This window comes from Rhynchophorus ferrugineus, unplaced genomic scaffold (assembly GCF_030347505.1).
Source record: "Rhynchophorus ferrugineus isolate W39M unplaced genomic scaffold, kcgeb_rfMv2 rfM9, whole genome shotgun sequence".
Lineage (NCBI taxonomy): Eukaryota > Metazoa > Arthropoda > Insecta > Coleoptera > Curculionidae > Rhynchophorus > Rhynchophorus ferrugineus.
Window position 1 is genome coordinate 15669089 of NW_027472588.1, and position 27645 is coordinate 15696733.

The 27645-nt window shown below is 30.4% G+C and overlaps 2 protein-coding genes across 2 annotated transcripts; both read left to right on the forward strand.

Annotated features, from left to right (window-relative positions):
* Positions 1–6785: 6785 nt before the first annotated feature.
* LOC143203146 (collectin-10) lies at positions 6786–18878 on the forward strand. The gene is made up of 4 exons (XM_076415283.1): positions 6786–7008; positions 13331–13615; positions 18459–18693; positions 18762–18878. Exons 1-4 carry the CDS (start codon positions 6786–6788, stop codon positions 18802–18804), a joined length of 786 nt encoding a protein of 261 aa, XP_076271398.1. The 3' UTR covers positions 18805–18878.
* Positions 18879–25154: 6276 nt separating this feature from the next.
* Positions 25155–26927, forward strand: LOC143202032 (C-type lectin mosGCTL-7-like). The gene is made up of 3 exons (XM_076413301.1): positions 25155–25390; positions 26351–26585; positions 26638–26927. Exons 1-3 carry the CDS (start codon positions 25174–25176, stop codon positions 26684–26686), a joined length of 501 nt encoding a protein of 166 aa, XP_076269416.1. The 5' UTR covers positions 25155–25173; the 3' UTR covers positions 26687–26927.
* The last annotated feature ends 718 nt before the right edge of the window (positions 26928–27645 follow it).

The following is a 27645-nucleotide window of genomic DNA, read 5'->3' on the forward strand; positions in this document are numbered from 1 at the left end:
AATCAGTGATACAAAACAAAGAAATAGACTCAGCGTGTAGCCGAGTGGGCTAAGAGTTATACTTTATAATTACATTTTAATAATTACATCGGAATTTATTTGCTTGTTATTGCATAAAAAGGAGTTTACTGTGGCCTATTGTGACTAGTGATCAAAATAGAATAAACTACTATTCTAGCTATCGATACCTACATCGAAACGAAGTATTCATGGCCATAAAGTCCTGCTATACATACGGTCATACGGTGGGATCATCAAAGTGTAATGAAATACGAGCTGTTAAAGTTGAATATATATATTGCTGCAGATGTCTACCGACATCAATTGAACAAGTAAATAACAGACGAAAAATCATTCTCGACCCGATAACGTTCAGCCATATATTATAAATGTTGTGAAAGACACATTGTTGTTCTGTAACAATATGGCTGGGATGGAAAGAAGTTCCAAAATACTGGAACGACAAATTCTTCGGTACAGTTATATTGTCAAAAATATAAGAAGGAAATTTAGAAAATTATGGAAAACATTTTGATTAATATATATTCTAATAATTTCTCTCCAGAAATGCGTCTTTAAATTGAAATGTTGACTAGAAAATGTCAAGCACCTAATAGGTACATTATGCAATTTTAAAATAAAGTTATATGTGGGAGTTATGAGAAAAACTATGGAGGATTGTCAGTGTTAATATATAGTTATATTAAATTTCCCCTATATCCACAATATAAAAATATTTGTCTTCTATTATCTAAAATGAAATAATGAAATGAAATGAAATAAGCATACTTATGGTCTGATGAAATTGGCAATAAAACTTGATCGATTTCTTTTTCATAATTTTCTGATAGTATCTCTGCCAGATCTAATCCATACTGGCGACATCTTGAAGGAGCCTCGTGAAAAGTCACCTTTTGATTGGATACAACATACTTATTTGCAGATATATAACATGAAATTTGTTTCGGTCTTTAACATTGTATATCACCTTCGAATATAAGTGAAAAAACGCGCCTGCAATTATATATAAACGGAAAAATAGGCTATCAAAAATAGCCGATATTCCCAGAACATTTAGGTAACGGTATTTTAAAGTTATACAAATTTCCGAAGGATCCATGGATTGAATACGAGAATATAAACTTGTTAGAATAGAATATAAACAGATAACAAACAATTTCAACGTTTATTCAATTAATGTTATCTTTGTTGTTATGATGTACTGTATGTACTGTGGCCATTTTCAAATTAAACAGACACTGGTGCTACAATACTTAATTTACTTTAAAAAACAAATAAGAAAAAGCGCATAGATTATAATGCTAAAATGATGAAGAAGAAAAGGAAAAAGCAATAAGAAAAACATGCATGTCCTAAATCAAAGGCACGACGGAACGGGCCAACACAATCCTCAAACAAAGCAAAATCGAAAAGTGTGAAATAAGGAAATCTTACTCGAGCTCGAACTGTTAAAATTTCTCAACAAGTCCCAGCCAAAATTGTATTTTTAATTAATTTATTTCGTCGTAAAACCCTGGTAAAAATGTAAAAAAGGTTATATAAACAAAGAACTTAACTGAACTTTACTTTAACTGAGATAATATGTATTTTCTATTTGTGAACAACTAATTATATTTTTAATAGAACAAATTTAAACTTTGAAATTTTAAAACCAATTAATTAAAAAACCATGAATGAAAGTGGGAATTCCTAAAATTTACTATTTGTTACATTTATTAATATCTGCAAATATAATATATAATACGGTTGCAAGGAAAATCGTGGAAAACGAAACTTGCTCTATTTTTCATAACTAGGCAATTCTCATTTCTGGGGTAATCCTGTTGATTCGAATCAAAATTAGTATAAATCAATGGCTTTCCTGTATGTAACCAATAGTAATTAACATTGTCACCCAAATTGGTAGCAATTATCCACAAATCCTCTAGAAATTATATTATACTTAAGAAGTTTTTAAAAATAAGAAGAATATATTTGAAATTTACAAAATGTTTTATTTTATTTTATTTTATCACTACATTTTACGTATGCATCAAAAAAAGTTGCGCCTTTGCCTGTTGCAAATTAGTATCACTGTTAGTGAACTTAGTTTTAGAAGTATAAACAAAGACATAACAGTGGCAACGGTTGCAGACATATTTTATAGTAATATAGTCGATTTGCAATTGAGTTTATATTATAAAACCACAACACATAAATTAAATATGCCAAATATAATAATATAATTCTAGGCAGGGGTTAAGTATTAATTTATATAATTTTATGCTCATGGATAGGGGTGAGCAACAGCATGACAATATGACAAACGCAAAATATAGAGATTAAAGAAAATGAAATAAAAATACTCAATACAAGAAGTCTGATATATATAGGACTTAAAGTCTATATCTACGCAACTGAAAGAAGCGAAATTGAAACAGGGATCACAATATACGCGACATGTCCAAAAATTAAGTGAACTAGATTGTACTCTGAATTATTCTGTTAGAATAGACTACATCACTATGTTTGAAAAACGACTTTATGATATTCCTATATGTGTGTACATTTTATCCGGAATAAAAGTTATTTCTGAAAAAAAATGGATTAGAACTGCGCCCTAAAACTTTGAAGCGTGATATAGTTGTTTTGGTTACACTGTACGATTTGTTTAGGTACAGGTTTTATACATTATTTTAATAATTTTTGCGTTATGATTAAACATCATAATGCGTATCGATGGTGTGAGGACCCTTAAGACATCGGTAAAAACTGCAAAAAAGTTGTATATTTTCGTTCCAATGCAGGTAATTGTTAGAAAATGGGATTAAATCTTACAAGGCGCGAATCAGCCACTATGGATTGAACATCAATATTTGGTTAAAAGCAGTAACATCATTATAATGTAATCATTTTCTTTTTTGAGTACATTTAATTATATCTAAAATGTAATTGACGAAATATCGAGGTAAATAACACTGCTAATAACATTTGACGTTAGACCTGTTTTTTTTTCAGTTACCAAATAATTAGGAAAATTATGTTTATGTAATTTATTATGTAATGTGATGAAATTGGTTATGCACATGTGCGCATGAAGTCAGTATACATATAGACAAGATTTGATTGCCAACCAAACAGAATAGAACGAGCATCTAGTTGAATTCGCCGATTATATATTGCTATTTACTACTGAATGACTATATTTCCTTAAAAAACAAAGCAAAATATTAATTAAATTCAGGCCCTCAACAAGTTCGATGGGCTATACAACACTTGATGGTAAGATTTTTACCAATTTTTCTCATAAAATGATTAAAATACACGCACGAACCTAATATATAGGGTCTTAACAGTATGTAACACTGGATGTGTTAATCGGCGATAACCAATGACAGGAGTCTACGTCTAGTAATAGGTCCAGTCACTAAAAGAAATGTGATAGTCATATAGAAATAATAGTTTTATAAAAAAAAATTATGATATAATCGCTCTATTTTAACACATAATTTAATAACATATTTTAACAATTCATTATAATAATGTTAACATGATTATGATCTGCATAACTAAGATTAGTTAGTTACTATTAATAAAATTTATCTACCTATCATCTAATAAAGTTAAACTAGAACGTTAAATGATTATTAATTAACACATACTAGAACGTAAATTAGAATCTTAGTCTGCAGCAATATCACTTAGAATCCCTTATTTTAACATTACAACTGAGCTTTAGCATATTGTTAAAAGAATATCTTTTACAATTATCTAGACATATACAAAATATGCAACTAGTGGTATATTTTTCCCTAGGTATAGTTAGAAAATTTAGAGAATCAAACTTAATTTACAATTATTTGTACTTTATATCTCTACAATGTATGTTTACACGTGCAGCTTCATTAATAATAATTTATTACATCGCACGACTGTCAGGTCATTGGCTACGGACTACACTGCTTAGACAAGTGCTTGAATGAATTGTACAATGAGTGAGTTTCATAAGAACCCAGAAGAACCATCCATACAGGCATCGAAATGAATCACCAAGGTGTATTGTTCTACGAACTTTAGAAACCGCCTAGAACTATTACTGTAGATGTGCAGCTACATCAATTAAATAAGCAAATATGTTAATAGACGCAAAATCATCATGCATGACAATGTTCAACTATATGTGATAATAATTTATTACATCGCACGACTGTCAGGTGATTGGCTACGGACTACACTGCTTAAACAAGTGCTTGAATGAATTGTACAATGAGTGAGTTTCATAAGAGTCCAGGAGAACCATCCATACAGGCATAAAAATGAATCACCAAGGTGTACTGTTCTATGAACTTTAGAAACCGCATAAAACTATTACTGTAAATGTGCAGCTACAACAATTAAATAAGCAAATATGTTAATAGACGCAAAATCATCATGCATGACAATGTTCAACTATATGTGATAATAATTTATTACATCGCACGACTGTCAGGTGATTGGCTACGGACTACACTGCTTAAACAAGTGCTTGAATGAATTGTACAATGAGTGAGTTTCATAAGAGTCCAGGAGAACCATCCATACAGGCATAAAAATGAATCACCAAGGTGTACTGTTCTATGAACTTTAGAAACCGCATAAAACTATTACTGTAAATGTGCAGCTACATCAATTAAATAACCAAATATGTTAATTAAGGCAAAATCATCTTGCATGACAATGTTAAACTATATGTGAAGGATACACTGTTTCAACCCGAATTCTATCTCGCACATTCACGAAACAAAGCGCCTCCTCCTTAGCGTTGGAATTTTCGAGTCGCAATATACGAATATTCATAAGATATCATATATATTCTTTCATTAAATTTCAATATTGTGTAGAATTTTCCAGTCAAATGATTACTTTCGAAGTTTTGCTTGTTTTCTCATAATTGATGATAAGATTATATAATCTAAACAGTCCTCCATCTTGACATATATCTTGACCATGAAGTTCCTTCGACTGAGGTAGGATAAGAGTATATAATAATATTAAGGTGGAAGCGTCTTTTTTATTTTGCATGACAGCCCATCATGCCGGACTTTATCAAATGCTTGAGTTATATCGAAAAAGGTAGCAGAGCAGTATAGTAAATGTTTCAGGCATCTACTGATAGCGTCTACAGTATGGTGCTCGACCATTCCATTATCTTCACGGAATCCAAATTATTCAAAAATTGTCCGTTATGCTGCCAATTACTGGGAGGGGGCTTATAGATCTCTACGATGTCCAATCCTGTGGTGGTTTGCCTGGTTTGGGTTGGGCTTCATTACGACTTGTGAAATTTTAAATTGATTAATGATCTAAATGAGAGATAGTCATTTAAGAGAATTCAATATGTTAAGGCGTCTAAATAATTTTTTTAAAATAATTTGATCAATTATTATAGTTGTTTGTGCTTTTATAAATGTTCATTACTATTGCTCTTATTATTAATAGAAAACCACTAATTTAGAACATATGCATTTATTGCATAAATATTCTTATTAAGGTATTTTGGTATAATTATGGTTACATTTTTTCCTGCTGTATATCTGAAATAAAACACGCATCATCAGATATATAATTATTTTTTAATTACTTATTTTTTAAATATATTTTAAAGTCCCCTTTTACCAAATATGGGTTTATTTGGACTGGGCCTAAAGTTTAACGTGACCAACTTTAGAAATCATCCAAGAAGACATCCGGTCTTACCCAGCTTGGTTACTGGGGTGACTGGGATCATTTTCCTTGTCGAATTTTACACTCTTGCCTAGAACATTCACAAATTTTAAACAAACATAATGTTTCGACAATTCCCCAGCAGGATTTGAACCCTCGGCTATCGCAACAGTAGGAAGACCGTCCCATCGACTTTACCACTGCACCACCAAGTCGGCATTTTTTATTTATGCTGTAGTTACTATCAACTACGTAAAAGTAACTTTCTTGTGGTATTTTTAAATAAATTGGTATCCACAGGTAGGTTTGCCATGAATAACAGGGTTTCAGTATGTGTATTATATGCAGTTGCCGGATACTTGATCTCAATAATACAATTGTTGCAATATCCATTTGGGGTTGGTGGAAGTCAGTCAAGAATGAAGATCAGCTACCATTAGACATTATTAGCCTGCAATTAATTTCCTTGGCAAGTGTTACCCTGGTGGTATTCATCATTTAATTTTTTAACATTTAACATATGCAATACTTACTTGAAAGTTTTAATGTTTCTATATTCAGCAGATTGAACAGAGGCCGCTGTATTATGTAAAGAGTGCTAACATCATAGGTGAATCTATTCTTCGCAAATTTGATAGCTCCTTTAATAAAAATACTAAATTTTCTATAACTTTGTAAGAAATGTTTTCTCAAAACAACGTTGCGATCTTCACTGAAGAAATTTGATGAATAATGTATTATTTTACTTAAAATAGATATATTAAAGGAATGTAAATAAAATGTATGAAGAAAAATCCATAGTTTTGTAGTAAATAAACTATTTCTATCAATATTTTATGGCTAAAACTAAGAAGAACTATAAAACCGCTAACATGGCCTAAGAAAATAGGAAAGCAAAACACGAAAATATTATATTCTTGTCGGTGGCCTTCAATAAGATCGAGTCAGTGACCAACGCTTCCTTGGCATCTACACTAAAGAAGAAAATCAAGATATAATTATTATACAAGTTAGTTCTGTTGCTGGGTATATATATATAAGATGGTTACAACATCTTTTAAAATCTCTATGCTAGTTCGAACATGAATAACCTCGTATTGTTAGGTATCGCAAACTTCCTTGCAAACATTGCCGTCATCAATGCTTTCCCATATAAAGAACCTAATAAATACGTCGTATCTAATCAAAGAGTGTCATTCTATGAAGCATACTTGAGATGTCGTCAATATGGTTTAGATCCAGCCGAAATTATATCACAGCGAGACCATAAGGATGTTGAGGAGGCGTTAGAGTTAGAAAGGGAGTGTAAGTAGATTATTATATTTCGATTTCTGTGTGTGTAAAAATAGGATTATTTTTACATTATTTATTGCCTTTTGACTAGTTGTTGCCAACTAACCTATATATTTTTATAGTATAATAATATAGTTCTAACCTAGTCATTGGTTTATATATTCATTTTATATGTTAATAGTGTTTTTGCATTAACCCTGTTGTTTTTCTATGCACAATTACACTATATTAGATCAATGGTTTGATTTTTTTAGTCTATGTTCTGTTATGGTGTTATTTTTCTTCCAATTAACCAACATATTTTTCCATATTTCAACTCAGTTTTTTCTTTTTCTTTTTAACCTATTCCTTCCAGCGAACTTTTGTAGCAAGAGAAAAATATCAATAACTAGATATTGATTTATTAGAGAAAGTGTGTTCAAAAAAGGCACTACATTAATTTTGTTTGCGAATGTTTTATTAGGTCTTCTATTTATACCACCTTAAAGATTAAATACTTCTATAAATCACGTATGTAAGAAAGTTTAGTCTATTTATAAAGTACCTCTGCTTTTTACAGAATTTATTATTTTAATGTTACATCTCGATGCATAGTAATTATGGTTTATATTATTTTAGGTTGGTTTTTTGAGATGTGTAAATTCAGTGTCTTCTCTAATAGTCGTTAAATATCTAAGATAATCCGCTCGAATTCTTCCTCCATTTTCATTTAATTACCAATATTTGCTCATCCCTTGCTAATAACTAGATATTAATTTATTAGAGAAAGTGTGTTAAAAAAAGGCACTACATTAATTTTGTTTGCGAATGTTTTATTAGGTCTTCTAAATAGAAGAGTTTAAGTTTAAGGTGGTATAAATATACCACCTTAAACAATTACATTTTTCTATAAATCATGCTTGTAAGAGAGTTCAAGTATGTTCTGTAGAGACTCTATTTATAATGTACCTCTGCTTTATACAGAATTTATTATTTTAATACATGCATACTAATTATAGTTTATATTATTTTTGGTTGGTTTTTTGAGATGTGTAAATTCAGTGTCTAATAGTCGTTAAAATTCTAAGATAATTCGCTCAAATTCTTCATCCACTTTCTTTTAATTACCCAGTTCTTGTTCGTCCCCATATTTCATACCATTCTAATTTTTTTCAGTTTTTTTACATTTTCCCCTCTGACCCTTTTTCATCTTGCCTAATTTTTTTCGCCTTTTTGTCATATCCCATTTTCATGGTGTCTGTGATTTTTGTCCTTTTGGTCTCTTTTCTCCTCATCTATTATTAATTTTCGTTTTCCTATCTTTATTATTTTACTGCCAACTTCTCACCTATTTTCCATATTTCTCATATTTTCCTATATTTGCCTCTGATCTTCATATATGTCCACATTAATGTATATTATATAATTCAATTTAATCAGTTTACTTATTTTTTCTTTATTTCTCGTGATCTATTGTTTATCTTTGGGGTTTCTAAATCAATTAATTGGGTCCCACGTCAGCTCATTGTTGTGACGATTATGTCTCATGGAAGTTTGTATGTCATTTACCAAATTTCCGTCACAAGTAACTTATCTAAATTGTTTTCTAATCTTGCAGTCGTTTTAACTAATAAAATATTACCACATCATAATTCATTCCATTCCTTGATTGTGCTTACTATCTCAATACATAAAGAATATATGTTTTTTAGTTATTATTATATTTTTGATCGATTTATTTCTATTTTATAGCTTTGTTATATAATAATTACGAGTAGAAAAGCTGAACTGAAACTCTTTCTAAACTAATTCTGTTTATTTCGACGAATGAGTAAATATAAATCTAACAACATTCATAAAAAAAGAGACGAAGTTAATAAATGATCATGGTAAATAACTGATAATATTGATAAACATATATTTAATAATAAATTGTATTTTTATCAGTCTTGATGTTTCATTTATAATGTAATATTTTCCTTAGAATATTAAATTATTGATAAGGACAGTAATTGCTCATTATTAGTACATGTATTTTAGTAACATCAGTCTTGTCGATGGATTTTTAGCGACTTATTATTCCATATCAGGATTAAATACACATTTTTTTCATACCTCGGTCGAAAGTACGTACTTTCTTTCCTAATAATAGAGAAGAAAGTTAAATATTTACTCCCTGTGGGAAGTATATCTGCGGGGTATAACGGCGGGAGGAAATAATTTCTTATGCGTATTTATACTCGTAACTAAGCAAACAACAAATTATTTACCGCTGTCATTAACGCTGCTACCTGTAACCTTAAAAATAATTATAAATGTTGTTTTGTCGTCACTCGATTCAATAATTCAGAAAAAAAGAACAATACGTTATCATTTAATGAATCTACGTATGAGGAAGATGTTATACGAAATTTTGATGCAGAACCGCGATTGATAATAAATACAGATACGGTGCCGAAGAAGTCTATCAATGTCGGGGCCAGGCATCAAAAACATGCTCATTCAAATTTAAAGTTAAATTTATAAGGTACTTTCGACCGGCTATGAAAAAAAAATCCTACACATCACACGGGCACACGGGCCGAAAGTTGTGAAATCTCGGTCCTGCTCGTCATGATTCCCAAGGCGAAGCCGAAAATTCAACTGTCGGCTTTTGTGGTGTAATATACTATTGTTATCTTGTCTCTAGAATTGTGCAATTCATTTAACCAGGCGTTGAAATAGTCTATATCTAGAAAATTCAGGATTTCTGAAAAGTATTTTCTTACAATTTTCCGAAGTCCATGTTTCCATCGTGTGTGCTGATTCCATTCTCCCAGTTGGTCCAAATTTCCTGTTATTTTGTTCTGTAAATTTATTAATATATAAACATATGTATAAATTTTTATGTATATTAATTATTTAACCTATTTATAAATAATGGATAAAATAATTTGCCCTAAATGTTATTATAAAAACATAGGAACAAGAGATTTTATAAATGTGAGCATTGCTTACGATGACTTTGGAATGCAATTTGCCTGCAAACAGGAGCTCATAAGTGATGTAAGCGACTTCAAAGATTATCAGAATCCATTTCCTAGGGAGCGTTTTGTATTAGATATAATGTATGTTAGGTAACGAAGTATATTATGTGATTATAGTATTAGGTATAAAATTCGATATATCAATTACAACAACTCTTAAATAACGTAACTACCAATGGTGATTTTATATCAGTGAGAAAGACCAGTTTGGGGAACCAAAAAAATTTCAATGTAGTGTATTGTAAGATTCATTGAAGGATGATTTAGCTTAGTATCTTCAAGAATTTTCAGCAGTTGATGAATCTCACTGAAAATGCAATTTCGAACCCTTTCCACCTCCATGTTTCATTAATTTCTATGTAATAAAAAATAATGTTTTCTGACGTATTGTGAACAGGGATGGAAAGTGTGTCTACTACGATAAGCTCATGCAGAAAAATTATGAGCGGAATATTCATGGCAATATAGTTTGGCTACGCATAGAGCGGGATCAGCAAGATGTAGAGTATGGACCATATTTGTGTCACATATGCTCTTGTATGGAAACGGTTGAGCCCGCCTTGCAAGTGCTGTGAAGAATACATGTTGCACAGAACAGGTCAATTGAAAAGTTCCCGGTATACCATAGTAAAACATATATATTTGGCAAAATTAGTTTTTTCATTCAACATAATTCCCTTCAAGGGTGATACACTGATTATAGCGACCCTCCAACTTTTCGATACCATTTTTGTAGTACGATTTGTCCTTTGCTTCAAAATAGGCCTCAGTTTCGACGAAAATTTCTTCCCAGCCAAAATTTCTTTCTTCTTTTGAGATCTGAGAACAGGAAATAGTAGCTGGCGGCCAGATCTGGAGAATACGGTGGATGATTCATGGATTTTTGACATCGTTTTCACTGACTTGTGACACGGTGCGTTGTCTTGATGAATAAGCATTTTCTTTTTCTTCAAATGCGGTCGTTTGTCGACTTTCTTCGACTATGTAATAGTCGCTGTTAATGGTCTTTCGTTTTTCAAGATAGTCAATGAAAATTATTCTATGCACATAACGTAATACCGACGCCACAACCTTGCCAGCCGACTGTTCAGTTTTCCCATGCTTTGGAGCGGATTCATCGTGTCAAGTCCACACGGATGACTCTCGATTGGACTTTGGAGTGAAATGATGGAGCTACTTTTCATCCATTGTCACATATCAACGCAAAAAGTCGGGTTTTTTACGTTTGATCATCTTCAAAAACTGCTCCGAATCATCAACTTGTCGTTGTTTTTGGTCAAAAGTGAGCTTACGCGGTACCCCCTTTATACAGAGCTTTCTCATACCCTAATATTCGTGAATCATATGATGTACACGTTCAGTTGATATCTTTAAAATGTCTGATATTTCAATCAATTTCAAATTACGGTCATTCAAAATCATTTTGTGGATTTTTCGGTCAGTAACAACTTGTTTTGGGCGTCCGCTGCGTTCACCGTCTGCGGTGCTCATTTCACCACGTAACTTAGCATACCAATCCTTGATGGTTGATTTTCCTGAGACAATATCTGGAAACTCGGCATCAAGCCAAGTTTTTGCTTCAACTGTATTTTTTTCCTTCAAAAAGTAATATTTTATCAACACGCATTCACGGCATTCCTTTTTATCAATTTTTTTCACAATTTTCTTTGAGGGTTAGGGCTAACTAAAACTAGGGCTTTTCAATTGACCTGTTAGTTGCAATAGCGCTTTTTGATTACCAATTTTTAAAATTGATATTCAGTTGTGAAAAAGAGCGATGGTTGTATCACTGCAAAACTAATATCTTTCATACAACACGGTACAGCACATTCAGTTGTGAAAAAGAGCGATGGGTGTATCACTGCAAATCTAATATCTTTCATACAACACGGTATCGTCATGTTGTCAAAAGGATGAATAACGTGGTAGAAACCAATGGAAAGCTGGCCCTACATAAAATACTATCACTGTCTAAAGCTATTAGATATGTATAATATTATGTCTTGTTCTAGTCATGTCCAATCTCTGAACATTTCTGCTTTATTAAATAATACCTAGAAATATGCTCAAAATATCAGTCTGTTAACTCTATAGTCTATTTAATTTATTATAATACCCTCTCAATTATTACTTTAAAACTCGTAAGCAATTTTCAACATTGTTTAAAATCAGAAAACAATTCCAAGTTAAATAAATTTTTCAGCTAATTTGTAATACTGATTTTATTATGGCCTATAAATTAATTTTAAAGTATTTACAACAGATGGTAATATTGTGGTTTAAAGCGCATTGGGTATATTTGTAATCAGCTTCATGTTCAAACTTCCCTGATGCGCTTTTCACTTTACTTTGGTATTCAGGTGTCAATTCGTCGAAATGTGAACAAAACATTTTTTTGTTTATATATTTGTTTTACTTTCAGTCTGCATCTGTATTAAGTAATGAAAGACGATAAAAACGATGATGAAGAAAAAGACGGGCGAAGGTTATTGAATACTGTATGAAGCTTATAGCAAGCATGCTCCATCAAATTCAATATGTGAATGTTCTGGTTTCGCATTTATATACTGAGGAAAGTGAATAAGTTTGAAAATGGGGATTTTGATGTGGAAGACAATGAGTGTTCTGGGTAGCCAAATAAATTTGAATACGATGATGTGCAGGTATTACTCAATGAAATCATCAGTAGAGGTCGTTATCGACTGTAATTTATGCGCTTGCTCTGAACGGTACGTTAAAAAGCGGTCGAAATACGAACAAAGGCACGACGATACTCGACCATTTTGCGATTTTGAAAACATACTTGGAAACATTAAAATGGGAAGTGATAACCCACCTGCCACATCCTCTAGACCTTGCACCTTCTGATTACTACTTCTTAGAAAAATAGTGGGTGTCGATGGACAATACTTGGAATGAAATACATTGTACCCATTTTTCACTATAAAGCTTCAAATTCAAGAAAAATCCTTTAAAAGTAATTCATAGGCCAATAATAAAATAATATATGTTACTATTGATAATATCAAATCTGTAAACATTCCGCTGAGAAAATAAATAACAAATATTTTCAGAAATTACACTGTGCGATCAAATTTCCCCAGATGTTCATTGTATACAGTTTCGTAGAAAATATAATGAATGAATATAATGTTCGCTGCTTTTAATTATTAATAACAACGTCTGCTTAACGGGCGTTATCATATCGATACACAATTTGACCTCGACACCCTGAGTTAACGAACCGTGAATTTCTTATCCTTATTTGTATTCTGTGAAAACCAGAGTGATTCCCAAACCTGTTTACCATCATCGCATATATAAATAAGACAAACAAAAATATGTGAGTGCAAAGGCACGCATAGGTGGTGGCGTAGAAGCAGGCGATATATTGAAAATGCAGCCTGAGTATATGTTTTTCGCGAGTTTTTTTGCGGTAATAGTCGCAGGTGTTTGCTCATACGACGGACCAAATAAATACGTCGTGTCTACCCAGAGAGTATCGTTTTATGAAGGTTATCTAAGATGCCGACAATACGGGTTAGATCCAGGAGAAATAGTATCGTTGAAGGACCAAAGAGATGTCGAGGAAAAACTGCAAACCGTGAGAGAGTGTGAGTTTAATTAATTTTGCATAGCAAGATTTTAATTGCTAAAGAACAAAACACGATCGAATTAAAAAAATAATCGAATTTTTATCTCCTCCAACGTTGTTTGTCTTACCTTCTCGTGTATTTCATTATTCAGTGATTTATAATGGCTAATGGTTGAGTTAATTCCTCGAGAAACTCTAGGGCTACATTCAACGTCAGGATCGTTTTCAAGGAGCATGTTTAACACTTGTTCAGGTTTATAACCACCGTTTTCAAGAATTCTCTTTAAAATTCATTTCAAATTATGCAAAATTTTAAAATTTTTCAGACCATCTTTAGCTCGCTTAGAATATGATCTTTAGCAGATTCATCTGTATCTCCATTCCTCAAATTTTTGAGAATATTTAAAACTTTTTTCAATTCATATAATAAATAGCTTTTCCATTTTTCCATCTTTGATTTTCTTGCCGCTATAGCGAAATATTTTGTATTGCATTTTGGTGTATTATGTTCTAAGAAAATTTTAACAACCATTCGTTGATAAATTCAATATGATTTATCTGAATTTCTGTATTTCCTTCAAAACTTCTAGCAGGTCACAATATAAAACTTCTATTATCCAATTGTCTGCGACTTAAATTCATGTGATCTTTTCTTAAATCATGATAGTAATATTTATATCCTTCAGGACCATCCCAATTGAACTTCCTTTCGTTTTAAAATATTCTGTGACTCTACTATTTGTTCTATGAGATATGTTCTCTTCACCAAATTGTAGGTGTTCTTTTTATGTCTTCAAATTAATCTTTCTTATATTATATAAGAGGTATAAATTATTATTAAATTAATTTCAACCATCAAAAATTACAGTTCCCAAAGGCTGATATATTAATATGTTTTTCGCAACAAAACGTAACACTATATATTTACATATAAGCATCATTTTTCAAGATCACCATAAAAGTAGTAACCACTGTTTCAGTGGACTGATGTAGTCGACTAGTCACCAAAAACATTCGATTGAAACTAGTCGAACAAAGGTAATTCAATGAAACAATGGATGGTAAAAAATAATTAATTACTAAACAGTGGATAGTCATTTTCAGTCGATAATCCCTAAAGCTATCTAGCATCATGTAGGGGACGTTGAACACTACTTGAATTTGATTTTACAGCAGCTTTAGAAGTGATTTCGTTCACTATTAATACGGAATTTCAAACAAATCTTTTAAAAGATCTTGATGACTTTTTAAAATGTTTATTATGTTAGATTATTGATAATATTAATTTACTTGATATATTAAACAGATATCTTGAAATAGTTTCATCCACAAAACGTGTTGTGCCGAGAACTGTACCCTGCATATTTGTTGCGTACTAAAGTTTTGTCGCTATATTACCTATACTAAATATACAAGTACTAAATTGCAGTAAAGAGCCAAATTATAGAAAATAGTTTGATCAGATTTCTTAAACCTTGTCTAAGGGTATAAATAATAATCCAACCATATATATCTAAACCTTTATTTATATAGAAATTTTTAGAATAAAAGCAAAACAGAAAATGTATACACATCAAGCAAAGTATTTAATAATATGACCCTAATCACTGTAAAATAAACTTCTATAACTAGTAATACTTTTATATAGGAGCTATATCTATTTCTAAAAAATCAAAATTATTTAATTTAAAATGCTTGAACCTGACATCAGTTGGGTCTGGTAAAATAACTATAAATTATTTAATATAATTAAAGTAACCTTGACCTTTATATGAGTCATTGACCTATTATCTTGTTAGCATCATGTAAACGCATTTTAAGAAAACAAAACAATATGATTCACAGTATCGATTATTTATCAACCTATATAAGCATCGTACATCCCGCTAGATATATTTAGTTAAAAGTCGTTGGTAGTTTTAATATGACGTCTATTTATTTGTGTATTGCAAGTTTTCTTACAACAGTGCTTATAAATTGTTGGGCAGATGACACCGTGAATAAATATGTAGTCTCTACTCAAAGGGTATCATTTCATGAGGCATATTTAAGATGTCGACAGTACGGCTTAGATCCAGGTGAAATAATATCTGAGAAAGATCAACAAGACGTCGAAGAAATCTTACGGCTTTCAAGAGAATGTAAGTTTTTAAAATTGTTTAGCAAAAACAATTTTTATTAGTAGGAAGTGAACCTGAAATCATCTTAAGAAGAATGTTTTACCATTTTACTTTTAACTAGATAATGTTATTTTAAATTATATCCTAATATTTTTGATTGATTGATGAAGTAATTCAGCTGATAACTATGATCATTTGAGTCACATAAACAAGGTCAATATTATCCATGGCAACAACATATTGCGATGTTTGCCGTATCTATTTGATGTTGATTTGTTGAAATTTTTCAGCAACTAATGGATGAACACGCAAGTTGAGAATCACTGCACCAAATTGGATATTTTTTGTGTTGTGTTCATTATTGTCAGGACAAACGTTGTACACAAAAATCTAATAAAAGCTTACGGAATAGTTTATTTATAAAAAGAATATTTGTAGGAATGTTCGCTTGTTGCGTGTAGTGATTTTATTTGTTTGTACACTCACTACTATTTTGTATAAAGAATTTGCACGGAAACATTGTGTGTGATAAAATCTGTTTATTTCGATATTAAATACTGCATGTGGCCAACGGGAAATGGGCAGGGCATTATATTAGTTCAAGGCCATCTGGATGTGATAAAGGAATAAAACAATAAGAATCGGATGATACCAATCCTCTAATTTTACTAACTTTCGAATCCAGTGATAGTGTATTTTAGGCGGCCTTGAGACAGAGTTGTAGCAATCGCTACATATTTTGCATATGCAATGCCATTTTGGGTATGCTTATGACATGATAGAAACTATAGTACATGGGTAAATTTAACTACAATTAATATTTATATTTAATTTATTATTAACATATAATAGTCATAAAGCAATAATAGTGCTACTAAGGCAACACAGCATAGATTGCTAGTGTGGTGGTAGAACGAAGTTCGCTAGATCAGCTAGTATTTTATATAAATGCAAGTAACCCAATCACTAGTAAATATTTAAAAGTATATAAACAGTTTAATATATTTATTCTGTATAATATATTACATCATTTTCATCTGACCAATTGTTCAATATACTAGTAGAAAACAAAAAGTCGTTTAATATTCTTCTGGCATCTGTATTTCATTCACTGACATGATCATTCCATATAATCTATAAATATTTATCAGATACATGATGAGTCAATGACTCTACTACAGGTATTATTTTTAAAAAGCCTTTAGTATTTTTTAATGAGTATTGCTACAAACTTAATAAATAATATTTGATATAAAAATTTTAATAATGTGTAATATATATCGAGAGCTTGATTTTAATTTTTGGTTAATTAGATCTCCGATTGGAATTGGACTATAAAAGACAGCCTTATTTAAATAGGAATAAATTAATAAGGAATTTATTAATTGATATCTATTGAGCACGTCTGTCCTGCTACATGTTCTCAAGAATTTCCGAAACCGAATTTCTGCCAGTATTTCAGGGACTACAGGAAATAAATAACATTTTAATTTAGTTAGGTTATGTTTGATTTTTAATTTTTCACGTGTCCGTATTTAGTTGAGTAATAAATGTATCTAAGGCTTCTCCGTGAAAAACAACTAATCACTATACGAATATAGTTCATCAATATTTTACGAGACTGAATGGAATGGAGAGTTGAGAATCTTAACACAAAATAAAATCAAAATTGTGTCAGTAGATACTTACTATGTTGCTCAAATTTACTAATATACCTTTTTCCTTCACAATAAACCGAATATAATATAAATAAACGCTTTTAACTTAGGTGTTGGGTCAAAGTTCATGTCAAATATGACATATTTCAATATCGAAGTAACAGTATTGGTATATTCATTTGATATAAATTTGCTTTTTTCATGCCACAATGCATGTTTGGAATCGGATTTTACAGTTTCATCTAGCAGCATTTATGTACTATTATGTATTGTGGTGCATGGTCAAAACGTGTACACTACTACCTACAACAGTGTGAGTATTCATTCCATATATTTACTAACACCTACCACCTAGAATAGGAACAACTTTAGTATAATGAACTATTATTATAAAATAAATTAACGGTCTGTAACCATAGAATTAGCAAATAATATACAAACTTGATGTAAATCTTCTAAATGCGCATGCGCAGAACAAGCCATCATGATAGTCAAGATTGCTTGTAGTATGCATTTCAGTACCGACGCCCATGCATTACTGTTAGGGTGGTCATTAGGTAGTATTTTTAAGTTAATTTGACACTATTCTTGAATTAGTAATATATATGAAATATAATAATATGAAAATAGAGCTTCTTTGACGTATAATAGCGAGGAAGCCAATGGAGAGGCTACGCAAGCTATTGAATTATAACAAAGTATCTTTCACAAATCTTGTCATGTGTGGCTGATCATTTGCAGTAGTATTATTATGTTACATTTTGCAACAATTTGTTTAATTGAGATCGGTAGCCACTTACAGTGACAGTTTTTGGCCAGTTCTGGCACCTCGTAATATATTACATCATGTTGATCTCACCATTTAAGGCAATCGAGGAAACAGCAGTCAGATTCAATTCTTAGGAATTATTTAAACTTATATTTCCCAATAAAGATAATAATTTGATGATAAAGATGATAATTTGATGTCATATATTATATTTTCATTTGTAATTAATCACCTATGACCATAGTGGGCATAGCTCTACATTTTTAGTAAATCAGCAGTTAGAGTTATTTGAATTTTCTCAAACTTTATTTGCAGTGGGCTGGGAACAAGGCTTCTGGATATTCGCAACTAACTTAGGCAACAAGGTATCCTATTATTGGCTGAATTCAGGACGACCTATTTTTTACTCTTTGTTCGCTCCTGGGCAACCCGATAATGCAGGAAATAAGGAAAATTGTTTGGAAGTATTTCAGACAACTACGGGACATTTTGCTTGGAACGATGCCCCTTGTGATCACAAATTACGGTTCATTTGTCAGTATAAGCAAAAGTGAGTCAATTAACATTATTAATTTGTTGTTTTCTTCATAGTTTAATGTATAATAATTGTAATTTCAGGCCGTCGGATTCCTGTGATGATAATAGAGTTGCTGGCTTATAGAGGACTGAATTTAGTATATTTATACAAACGTTTTGAAAATGACTGAAAATATAATAAATTAATGTGTTTTATTAGTGAGATGTTTTAATTAAAATAATAATATTCCATATGCTTTTAATGATCTTTTGAATTGCTGCATAAACCATCTACCATTATTTTGAACTATGTCAACAACTGTTTTTGTCATATCATCAAACTTGCCCTCAATAAGTATCGAGTAAATCATGAGAAGTTTCAAACCCCGATCACAGTTCTAACTCTAGCAGTGACAGTTTCTTGCCAGTTCCACTTCCCTTCTACTCAAGCCACTTCAGAGTGACGACTTGCTAGTGACAGAATCTGAATGAAACAAAACATAACATATGTGACTCCGGTACAAAATTACTAAGATTTAAAGGTCAAATTCTAACTACGATATGTTAGGAAATTACTTAAGCTAAACTATTAAATGCTAAAGTAAGGAACAACAAAACTAAAAAATTCGTGGCGTTATCTGATCTATAATTTTTGTGGCCAAATGACTTTTGACGCTTGAGCAGTTATATTAATTTATATTTGTCTTTTTGTTAATTTAATTTTTTGTATATGTCACAAAATTATATTACTATTTTTGTGTATTTTTGCGCTCGATACCGACTTCAAAATGAACAGTTAATAGTAGTTAAAATATATTATAAATAGGTTTAGGTAGGTATTAAGCTAAATTGTGTGTATATAGTAAAATATAAAATACGTGTAGTTCATAGATTAAATAAGGCTTTTGTTGATTTTTATTTAGTTATTACAACGATTATTATGTACATGTTTTATTTTAAAATTTTTTTTTTCTGTTTTAAAAATCTAAGTTTGATTATTTTTTTAAAGAGTTCCTTATTAGTTTTATGAAGTCGGTCCATTTTTTTTTGTTAAAAATATTTTATTTTTTACTTTTTAGTGTTAGATATTTACTCAATAAATTGCGTAGTTATTTTATTGAATATTACAATGGTTAGCCCAAGTAAAGGTGCAGCCCATATGAGGAAAAATAGGAATAAACAATAATTGGAAATAAGGAGCGCTTCAGGCAACGGGACCCGATACCTAGTCAAGGTGAATTTGACAAATATTCTATCTAAATAACAAAAAGTTATTGTCCCCTCCGGGAATCGAACCCAAGACCTCCGTTTGAGAGCTAAACCATCTAACTATTACACCATAGTAATTCTATTTAGTAAAATGAGCAGAAAAAATATAATCCTAGTTTAAAATTAATATATTTGACATCATCGTGCATTGGTTCTTTTATTAAAGGACTATATATATTTACTTAGTATTTTGGTTTTATTGAGATAGGTCATTACTATGCACACCACTATAGAGAACCTAATGTTCTTGCAGATTGATAGATTTGGTTTTGTTAGTTCTGAAGTAGATGCCATTTCTTCTATGTTACTGACTTGGTTGTTTTATTGAAAGGACTATATATATTTACTTAGTATTTTGGTTTTATCGAGATAGGTAGTTTCTACGCACACCACTTTAGAGGACCTAATGCTCTTGCAGATTGACAGATTTGGCTTTGTTAGTTCTGTAGTAGGCAGTATGACATTTCTTCTAATTTACTGACCCCAAGATTACTTGGCCTACTTCTATTCCTTTAATAGGATCCTGTTTAGATTCTAAAAAGCAGGCGATGCATCACTTGTCAATATTCTGTTCTTTTTTTCATTAACCCTCAAACTACAATGTCACTACATGTCACTCAAAACTACATGTCACTCTAAAGCGAACAATATCATGACGAATGTTAGAAATTTGGAAATCTGTATCAGCGAATATAGCGTTATTCCCCAAAAGCTCAGGTCAATAAAAATTATTAATAATTTTATAGAATCATATTGAACGCCATGTTTTTTTAGACTTTTCGTATAATTGCTTCCGCTAATAAGTTACAAAGGAATGGAGAGGTGGTATCTCCTTGGAACTGGATCGGAATTTGACAGATAAAATAGTGCTCGCACGCAGTTTAAGGAACCATCGTAAATTGCTTGAAGATGTTTGGTAGATTTTAGAGATTCATGTTCTGCTTCCAAAGTTGTTTAAGGAGATAGTAAAGAATAACAGTGTATATAAATCAATAATAAATTAAAACAAATCGACAGAGTGAATTAAAATCTGTATAAATGAAGCCTTTGCTTCCTGCTTGTTCCTGAACCAGAAATGTAACACGCCCCTAAAGAAATATAGTTCATAAAAATAATACATAATAAATAATACATAATTTTCACCATATGATGTACAGTAATGTCGACGATGTACCAGATGAGGAAGATCACACAAGTACATATTTACTTATTAGCCTTGAAATTAAAATAAAACCATTTGTTATTAGATTAATATTCAGATTATTGCGTATGGCATAAAATCACTATACTATATATAGTTATGTGATGAATATGACGATACTACGTCCAAAAAAAAGTAAGTACACTATAAAACCAAATGTACTACAATTGAATAACATATATAAGTAATTTTATTGTCATTTAGTTTTACTTATACTGTGATATACGAAACATGAATAATTCCATAAGAGTAGCCGCTAATAACTTTCATGGTACTAAGCACAGTGACATTAAGTTGCTATTATTCAACTAAAATAATAGTATCTAAAGAAAAGGTTCCTTTTTTATCGCATACATATGATGTCATCAATATAACTTGATTCCAGTGAAAATTATAGAAGAAAAAGATGAAAGACTGTGAGTAAAAAAAACTTTCCTTTATAAAATAATAATAATTTCTATGAACATGCTTATTTGAAAGTATGTATTTTTAAATATTATCGGTTCATTTTAAAACAACTTAGAGTTATTCTACTATTTTTATTCTTTATGTTTTAGTCTTAGATTATTATCCTATAATATTTACCAAAGAAAATATAACCCGTTAATTTTTAGACGGCCTGGAACGTACATTTTGGATATTCTCTACCAACTTAATATATTTGGTAAAGTGTTATTGGTTAGAATCTAGAATGCCACTGATCTATTCGCAGTTTGGTCCAAAACATCCAAACAGCACATGAACTGAAAATTGTTTAGCAATTGTTCTAAATGATGCTGACATATTTCAATGGCATTCTGTTTCTTGTTTTAAAGGTCTGCCATTTCTTTGCAAATACCCAATAACGTAAATAATGGTATTTTTTTGATATTGTCAAGTAATTAGTGATTCTGTTTATTTTTAATATCAGTATAACTGTAAATAAATTTGTTGTTAATATCAATAAGTTCAGTGATATTTTAAGTTTAAATGTGGATGGTATTTATCCTGGAATATATTACATTTGAGTTATTTTTTTTAATTTCATTGTTTCCTTACCTGTAGTATATTTTTAAGCAAATTCATATACATTTTTAAACTATACTTAAAACGCGTAATGGCACAAATTTTGAAGATTGATTGAAATGATTGAGGATCACTTTTCAAAACAAATAATTCAATATGTAAATATTGAATCATACGTGTAAAACTGTTACATGCTATTAGAAAATTAATTTTAGAGGTTAAATGTTCGGGAAGAGAAAGTGGCGATTACATATAAAATAAAATATTTTAATAATTTAATTTTTTATTAATTTATTTATATATGTAATTATTAATACAATTCAAAATTTAGATTCTATTCATTCTTTGTTATTATAACTGATTAAAATATTTAACCGAAACATATCAAGGAATTTCTTCATTATTTATCATTTATTTATTTGCTATAAGTACAATATAAACTTTGGGATGCCATTATAAGCCGCTCTAAAATTAATATTTCGCATTTATTTTAAAGCGAACTACATTATTGTTGGTTGTTCATCTTTATTTTCCTTATATTTTCTTTATAATTATAAAGTATTACTCTTAACGACTTTCTGACTTATTACAACCACTGAAATATGTCGGGAATCCTACTTATGTTCTAATCTGTCGACAAAAGTAATAATATTTAAGTTCACATCAGTTTATTTCTAAGTAAAATATTAGAAAATATCCTTAAATGTGTGGACGACCTTAAATTTAAATAAGAATTTATATTTATAATTTTATATTTGAGCGTCGATACATATTTTCAAAAGTAAAGTAAGTAATTTAGAGAGTATTTTGTAACATTTAATTCATTTATTTATTTATTTATTGCTACTTTTTAAAATTCAATTTAAATTGTTCTATATTTATTTATACAAACTCAGTTAACAGTACAAGAAAATTAACCAAATATTTTGGATTTTTCTTAATTATAACAGGTCAATTGAAATGTCCCCAGCCTACCCTAGTAAAACACGTTGTTTTAGCAAAATTAGTTTTCTTTTTATTCGACATGATTCCCTTCAAGTGTGATACACTGATTATAGCGACAATCCAAATTTTCGATACCATTTTTGTAGTACGATTTATCCTTGGCTTCAAAATTGGCCTCAGTTTCGGCGATTACTTCTTCATTCGAGAAAATTTCAACCAGCGAGCATTCTTTTGAGATTTGAGAACAGGAATTAGCCGCTGGGGGTTAGATCTGAAGAACGGTGGATAAGGAAGCAATTTGAAGTCCATTTCATAAATTTTTGCCATCGTTTTCACTGACTTGTGCACCGTGCATTGTCTTACTGAAGCAGCACTTTCTTTTTCTCCAAATGCGGCCATTTTTCGACGATTTCGTGCTTCAAACGGTCCTATAATACTATAATAGTCGCTGTTGATAGTCCTTCATTTTTCAAGGTAGTCAATGAAAATTATTCCATGCGCATCCCAAAATACAGACGGCATAACCTTGCGAGCCGGCTGTTGCTTGTTCCCACGCTTTGGAGCAGGTTCATCATATGCAGTCCACTCGGATGACTATCGATTGGACTTCGGTGTGAATTCATATTCATTGTCACCTATTGATGCAAAAACTCGAGTTTATTACACTTGATTATCTTCAAACACTGCTCTGAATCATCAACTAGTCTTTGTTTTTGGTCAAAAGTAAACTTGCGCGGCAACGACTTTGCACAGAGCTTTCTCATACCCAAATATTCGTGAATGATATGATATATTCAGTTGTTGGATTGTACATATTCAGTTGATATCTTTAGGGTGTCTTAAATTTCATTCAATTTCAATTTACGGCCATTCAAAATTATGTTGTGGATTTTTGATGTGTCAGCCCGGAGATTTTTGAATTGACCCGTTATACATATGTTAGAAACTATAAAACATTAGAAACCTATAGTTTGATGATTATTTTAAATAGCCAGATAAGGTCCTTTAGCTTTAGTAAAAAAGTAATTTTTTTTCTTCAACTACGTATATTTACAACTAGTTAACGACCAACGGCTAATTTACATTACTGCATAAGCAATACATTGTAGTATTTTTAAACCTCGAAATTTATATACAACTTATATTTGTTTATTGCCATAATATATTAGGTATATGGAATATATAAAATATATAATTTTATGTCAGAACAATTCAATATGAACAAATAAATTACATAAAACACAAATATTTCATCTACATTTCCCCAGTGATTAAATACTAACTCAGTTCCAGGAACCCTATTTTTATCAGGAACAATAATATATCTGTATATCTCTGATCAGTACATGATTAAACTCATTTTATGTTTGGGGTGGCAAATAATTCTAACTATTTCTTGGTCAACATTCAAAAATATAATACAATATAATTACATTGTTGATAAACGCACATTATACCAGACAATTTCAAAACTTTTCAAGCTGTCAAGTCATAACCGTTTTTGGTAACATTTAAATTTGTATTAAAAATAAATTAATAAAATCTTAAAGAATTTATCAGTTTAAGGATAAATTGATCACTTACTGGTAGTGCTATTACTACTTTCAAATCTATACTTATAAATTTATTGGTCAGAATGCGGAACTTGATAGGCATTGACAATCCAATATAACAATCCTTGATAGGCAATGACACTAAAGCGAACAATAGCTTACAATTTTAACAATATATTTTAAATGTTTCTTCATGAGAATGGCAATTTAATGAAACTGTTCAAAATAGTAGAACTGAGAAAGTACCTGCCGGTGAACAAATGAGAATATTTAATTATAAATATAAGACGAACTGGCTATTGTTATTTATTATTGTCGTTGGACTGAAATTCAAAACATTTGCAAAGTTGTTGTAGATGATACGAAGTTCACCGGGTACTTGTATTATTATAAATATTTGAAGTATATAATAACAGGAACTGGAAAGCCATATTCGGATTTAGTATATAAACAAAAAGCCACAAAAATATTTACCGATCCTTCCGACCGTAGACTATAAATATGATGAATATTTTGTTGTATACTTCCCATCAAATGTAATATGGGGCAGTTAATATTTCTAGCGAATTTTCTTGCGTATTTAGTAATTGCTTGTACTTGTGACACAAATAAGCCGAATAAATATGTAGTTTCCAATGAAAAAGTAACATTTCACGAGGCCTATATAAGATGTAGACAATATGGATTAGATCCGGCCGAAATTGTATCAGAGGAAGATCAAAAAGACGTCGAGGAAGCCCTAAAATTTGAAAATGGACGTAAGTAAAGTTATTTGCAATTTTATCATATGTAACACTAACTATATACATTAAATTTTATAAGCCAATAAATGCAGAAGCTAGATTCAGATGCTGAAATAATTCTTACTTTAATGTATTGTTTTTAGCAACAATTTTTTGGGTACTATCTTTACCGAAAAGGATAATTTTCTTCTACAAACATTCTTGACTCACAAGTTGTGTTTACATAGACAATTGGTGGAAAACGTTGCACTGATAATCTGGATAGAAATATTATACGTGTTTAGCTAGATGCTGAAATAATTATTGTAGTATCAAGTGGATCTGTCAACACCTTATACTGCTTAGGTTAAATTTTTTAACACAAAGGGAATTTATAATTATGATATATTTTTATTATATTGTTAGTATAATTATAATATATTATTCTTATAATTATAATATATTTTTTACAATATTTTGGTATCATACTGACAGTCCATCCTCCAAGTGGTGAAAAAATACATCTCTTCGAAATAATTTCTATATTATATATATTTAATTTCGTCTTAGATTAAATTTCCAAGTTGTTTTTTTTATAAATATCTGTAAAATATGTTTTAATGTCTGTTCTATCGTACTCCATACGTAAATTCCTTCCATTTGTTTCTATTTCTGTTCAGATCTTATGTTTTGGCCGAAATTTTTCATCTCCTCTCAACTATTTATTTGAAATATATATTCAAGTTTCGTTTCGGTCATCCACATCCATTCGGACAGTTTTTGTCAGTTATATAAAGTAGTCAGTGTAATTAAGTATAAATTTTATTATATGTTCATCTATTCTTATTGTTGTTAGTTTAATATTAGTTTAGCTAAACAATTTGTTCAGTTTTATCTTTTCTATTTTCCTTTATCCATCAAATACTTATCATTATGCCTTTGTTCGTATCATAGTTGTTAAATAGATGTCCAGGTAAATCTTAATCCCATTTTCAGTAGACACACCATTAGGGTTTTGGATATTCGCAACCAACTTAGGCAATAAGATATCTTATTACTGGTTGCATTCCGGAAGACCTATGTTTTATTCGTTGTTCGCTGCCGGCCAACCCAATAATGCAGAAAAAAAAGAGAACTGTTTAGAGGTGTACCAGATAACTAAAAGTAAATTTGCCTGGAATGATGCCCCCTGCGATTTTAATCTACGTTTCATTTGCCAATATAAACAAAAGTAAGTTCCTTAAAATATAAGATTCTTTCCAAACTATTTAATGCCATGTTAGTTTCAGTTGCTCCAATTTATGTGACCACAATAAGGTTGGCTACCTGTAGTTACGGTATAATAATCAAAATTCTGTTCCCTAGTATTATTTAAGTAGCCAATAAAACCTTACGTGCATATTAAATATTACGTTTTTTGTAGTGAAACAAAATTGGAATAAAATAAAATTTTGTGATTTAAATCATTTATTTTTAGATGATAAATAAGTACAATAACAATAACTTTATATTTGATGTAACAAGTATCCTTAAATAAATAAGTAATTTAATATTTTTACGTAAATTTAATTTAGTTTTTTTTTGTTTTTACACAGCCAATTTATTTATACAACTTAGTAATTAATTATGTTTCGTTCATGATTTCATGATCATTGATTATCACTTCACAAATTTTGATTACGTAAAATTTTAACGTTTCCTAGAATACGCTACTTCACAACAATCTCCGAATTTGGCGCATGCGCAATCTCCTGCATAAAATAAACCATGGAAAAAATAAACTATATCATTTTCCTTTTCTAATGACGGTACATTCTTTTCGAGTCGTTCGGTACATTGATCAAGTCAAAATAACAAAAAAATCTAGGATACATAGATTTTTTGTTACCTTAATAATTCTATGGTAATAATAATCAAATTGTTGTGTTATTCTTGGTGGTTTAACATACATTGGTTTTAAAATATGGAAGAAGAAGCGTAAGTGCAGAATGAAAAGTTATATTTTTAATAATAATAAAATCTAAACAGCATCAATGTTATTTATAGTGGGAATGTTAGCTGTTATGTTATGTTATATCGAAGAACAATTTTTAAGTCTAATATTTTTGTCTAATATGAGCTACAAATAAATACACTACAATGAAAGGAAAACGCCCAAACCAAGCAACTATGCATTGCTTTAATTAAAGGCAAACACAACTGTGCAAGGGCAGACATATGGCATATGTGAAAATTTTATTCCGAAATAGATTAACAAAATTCGAGAATAACAAGAATTGGCCTTTATTTTT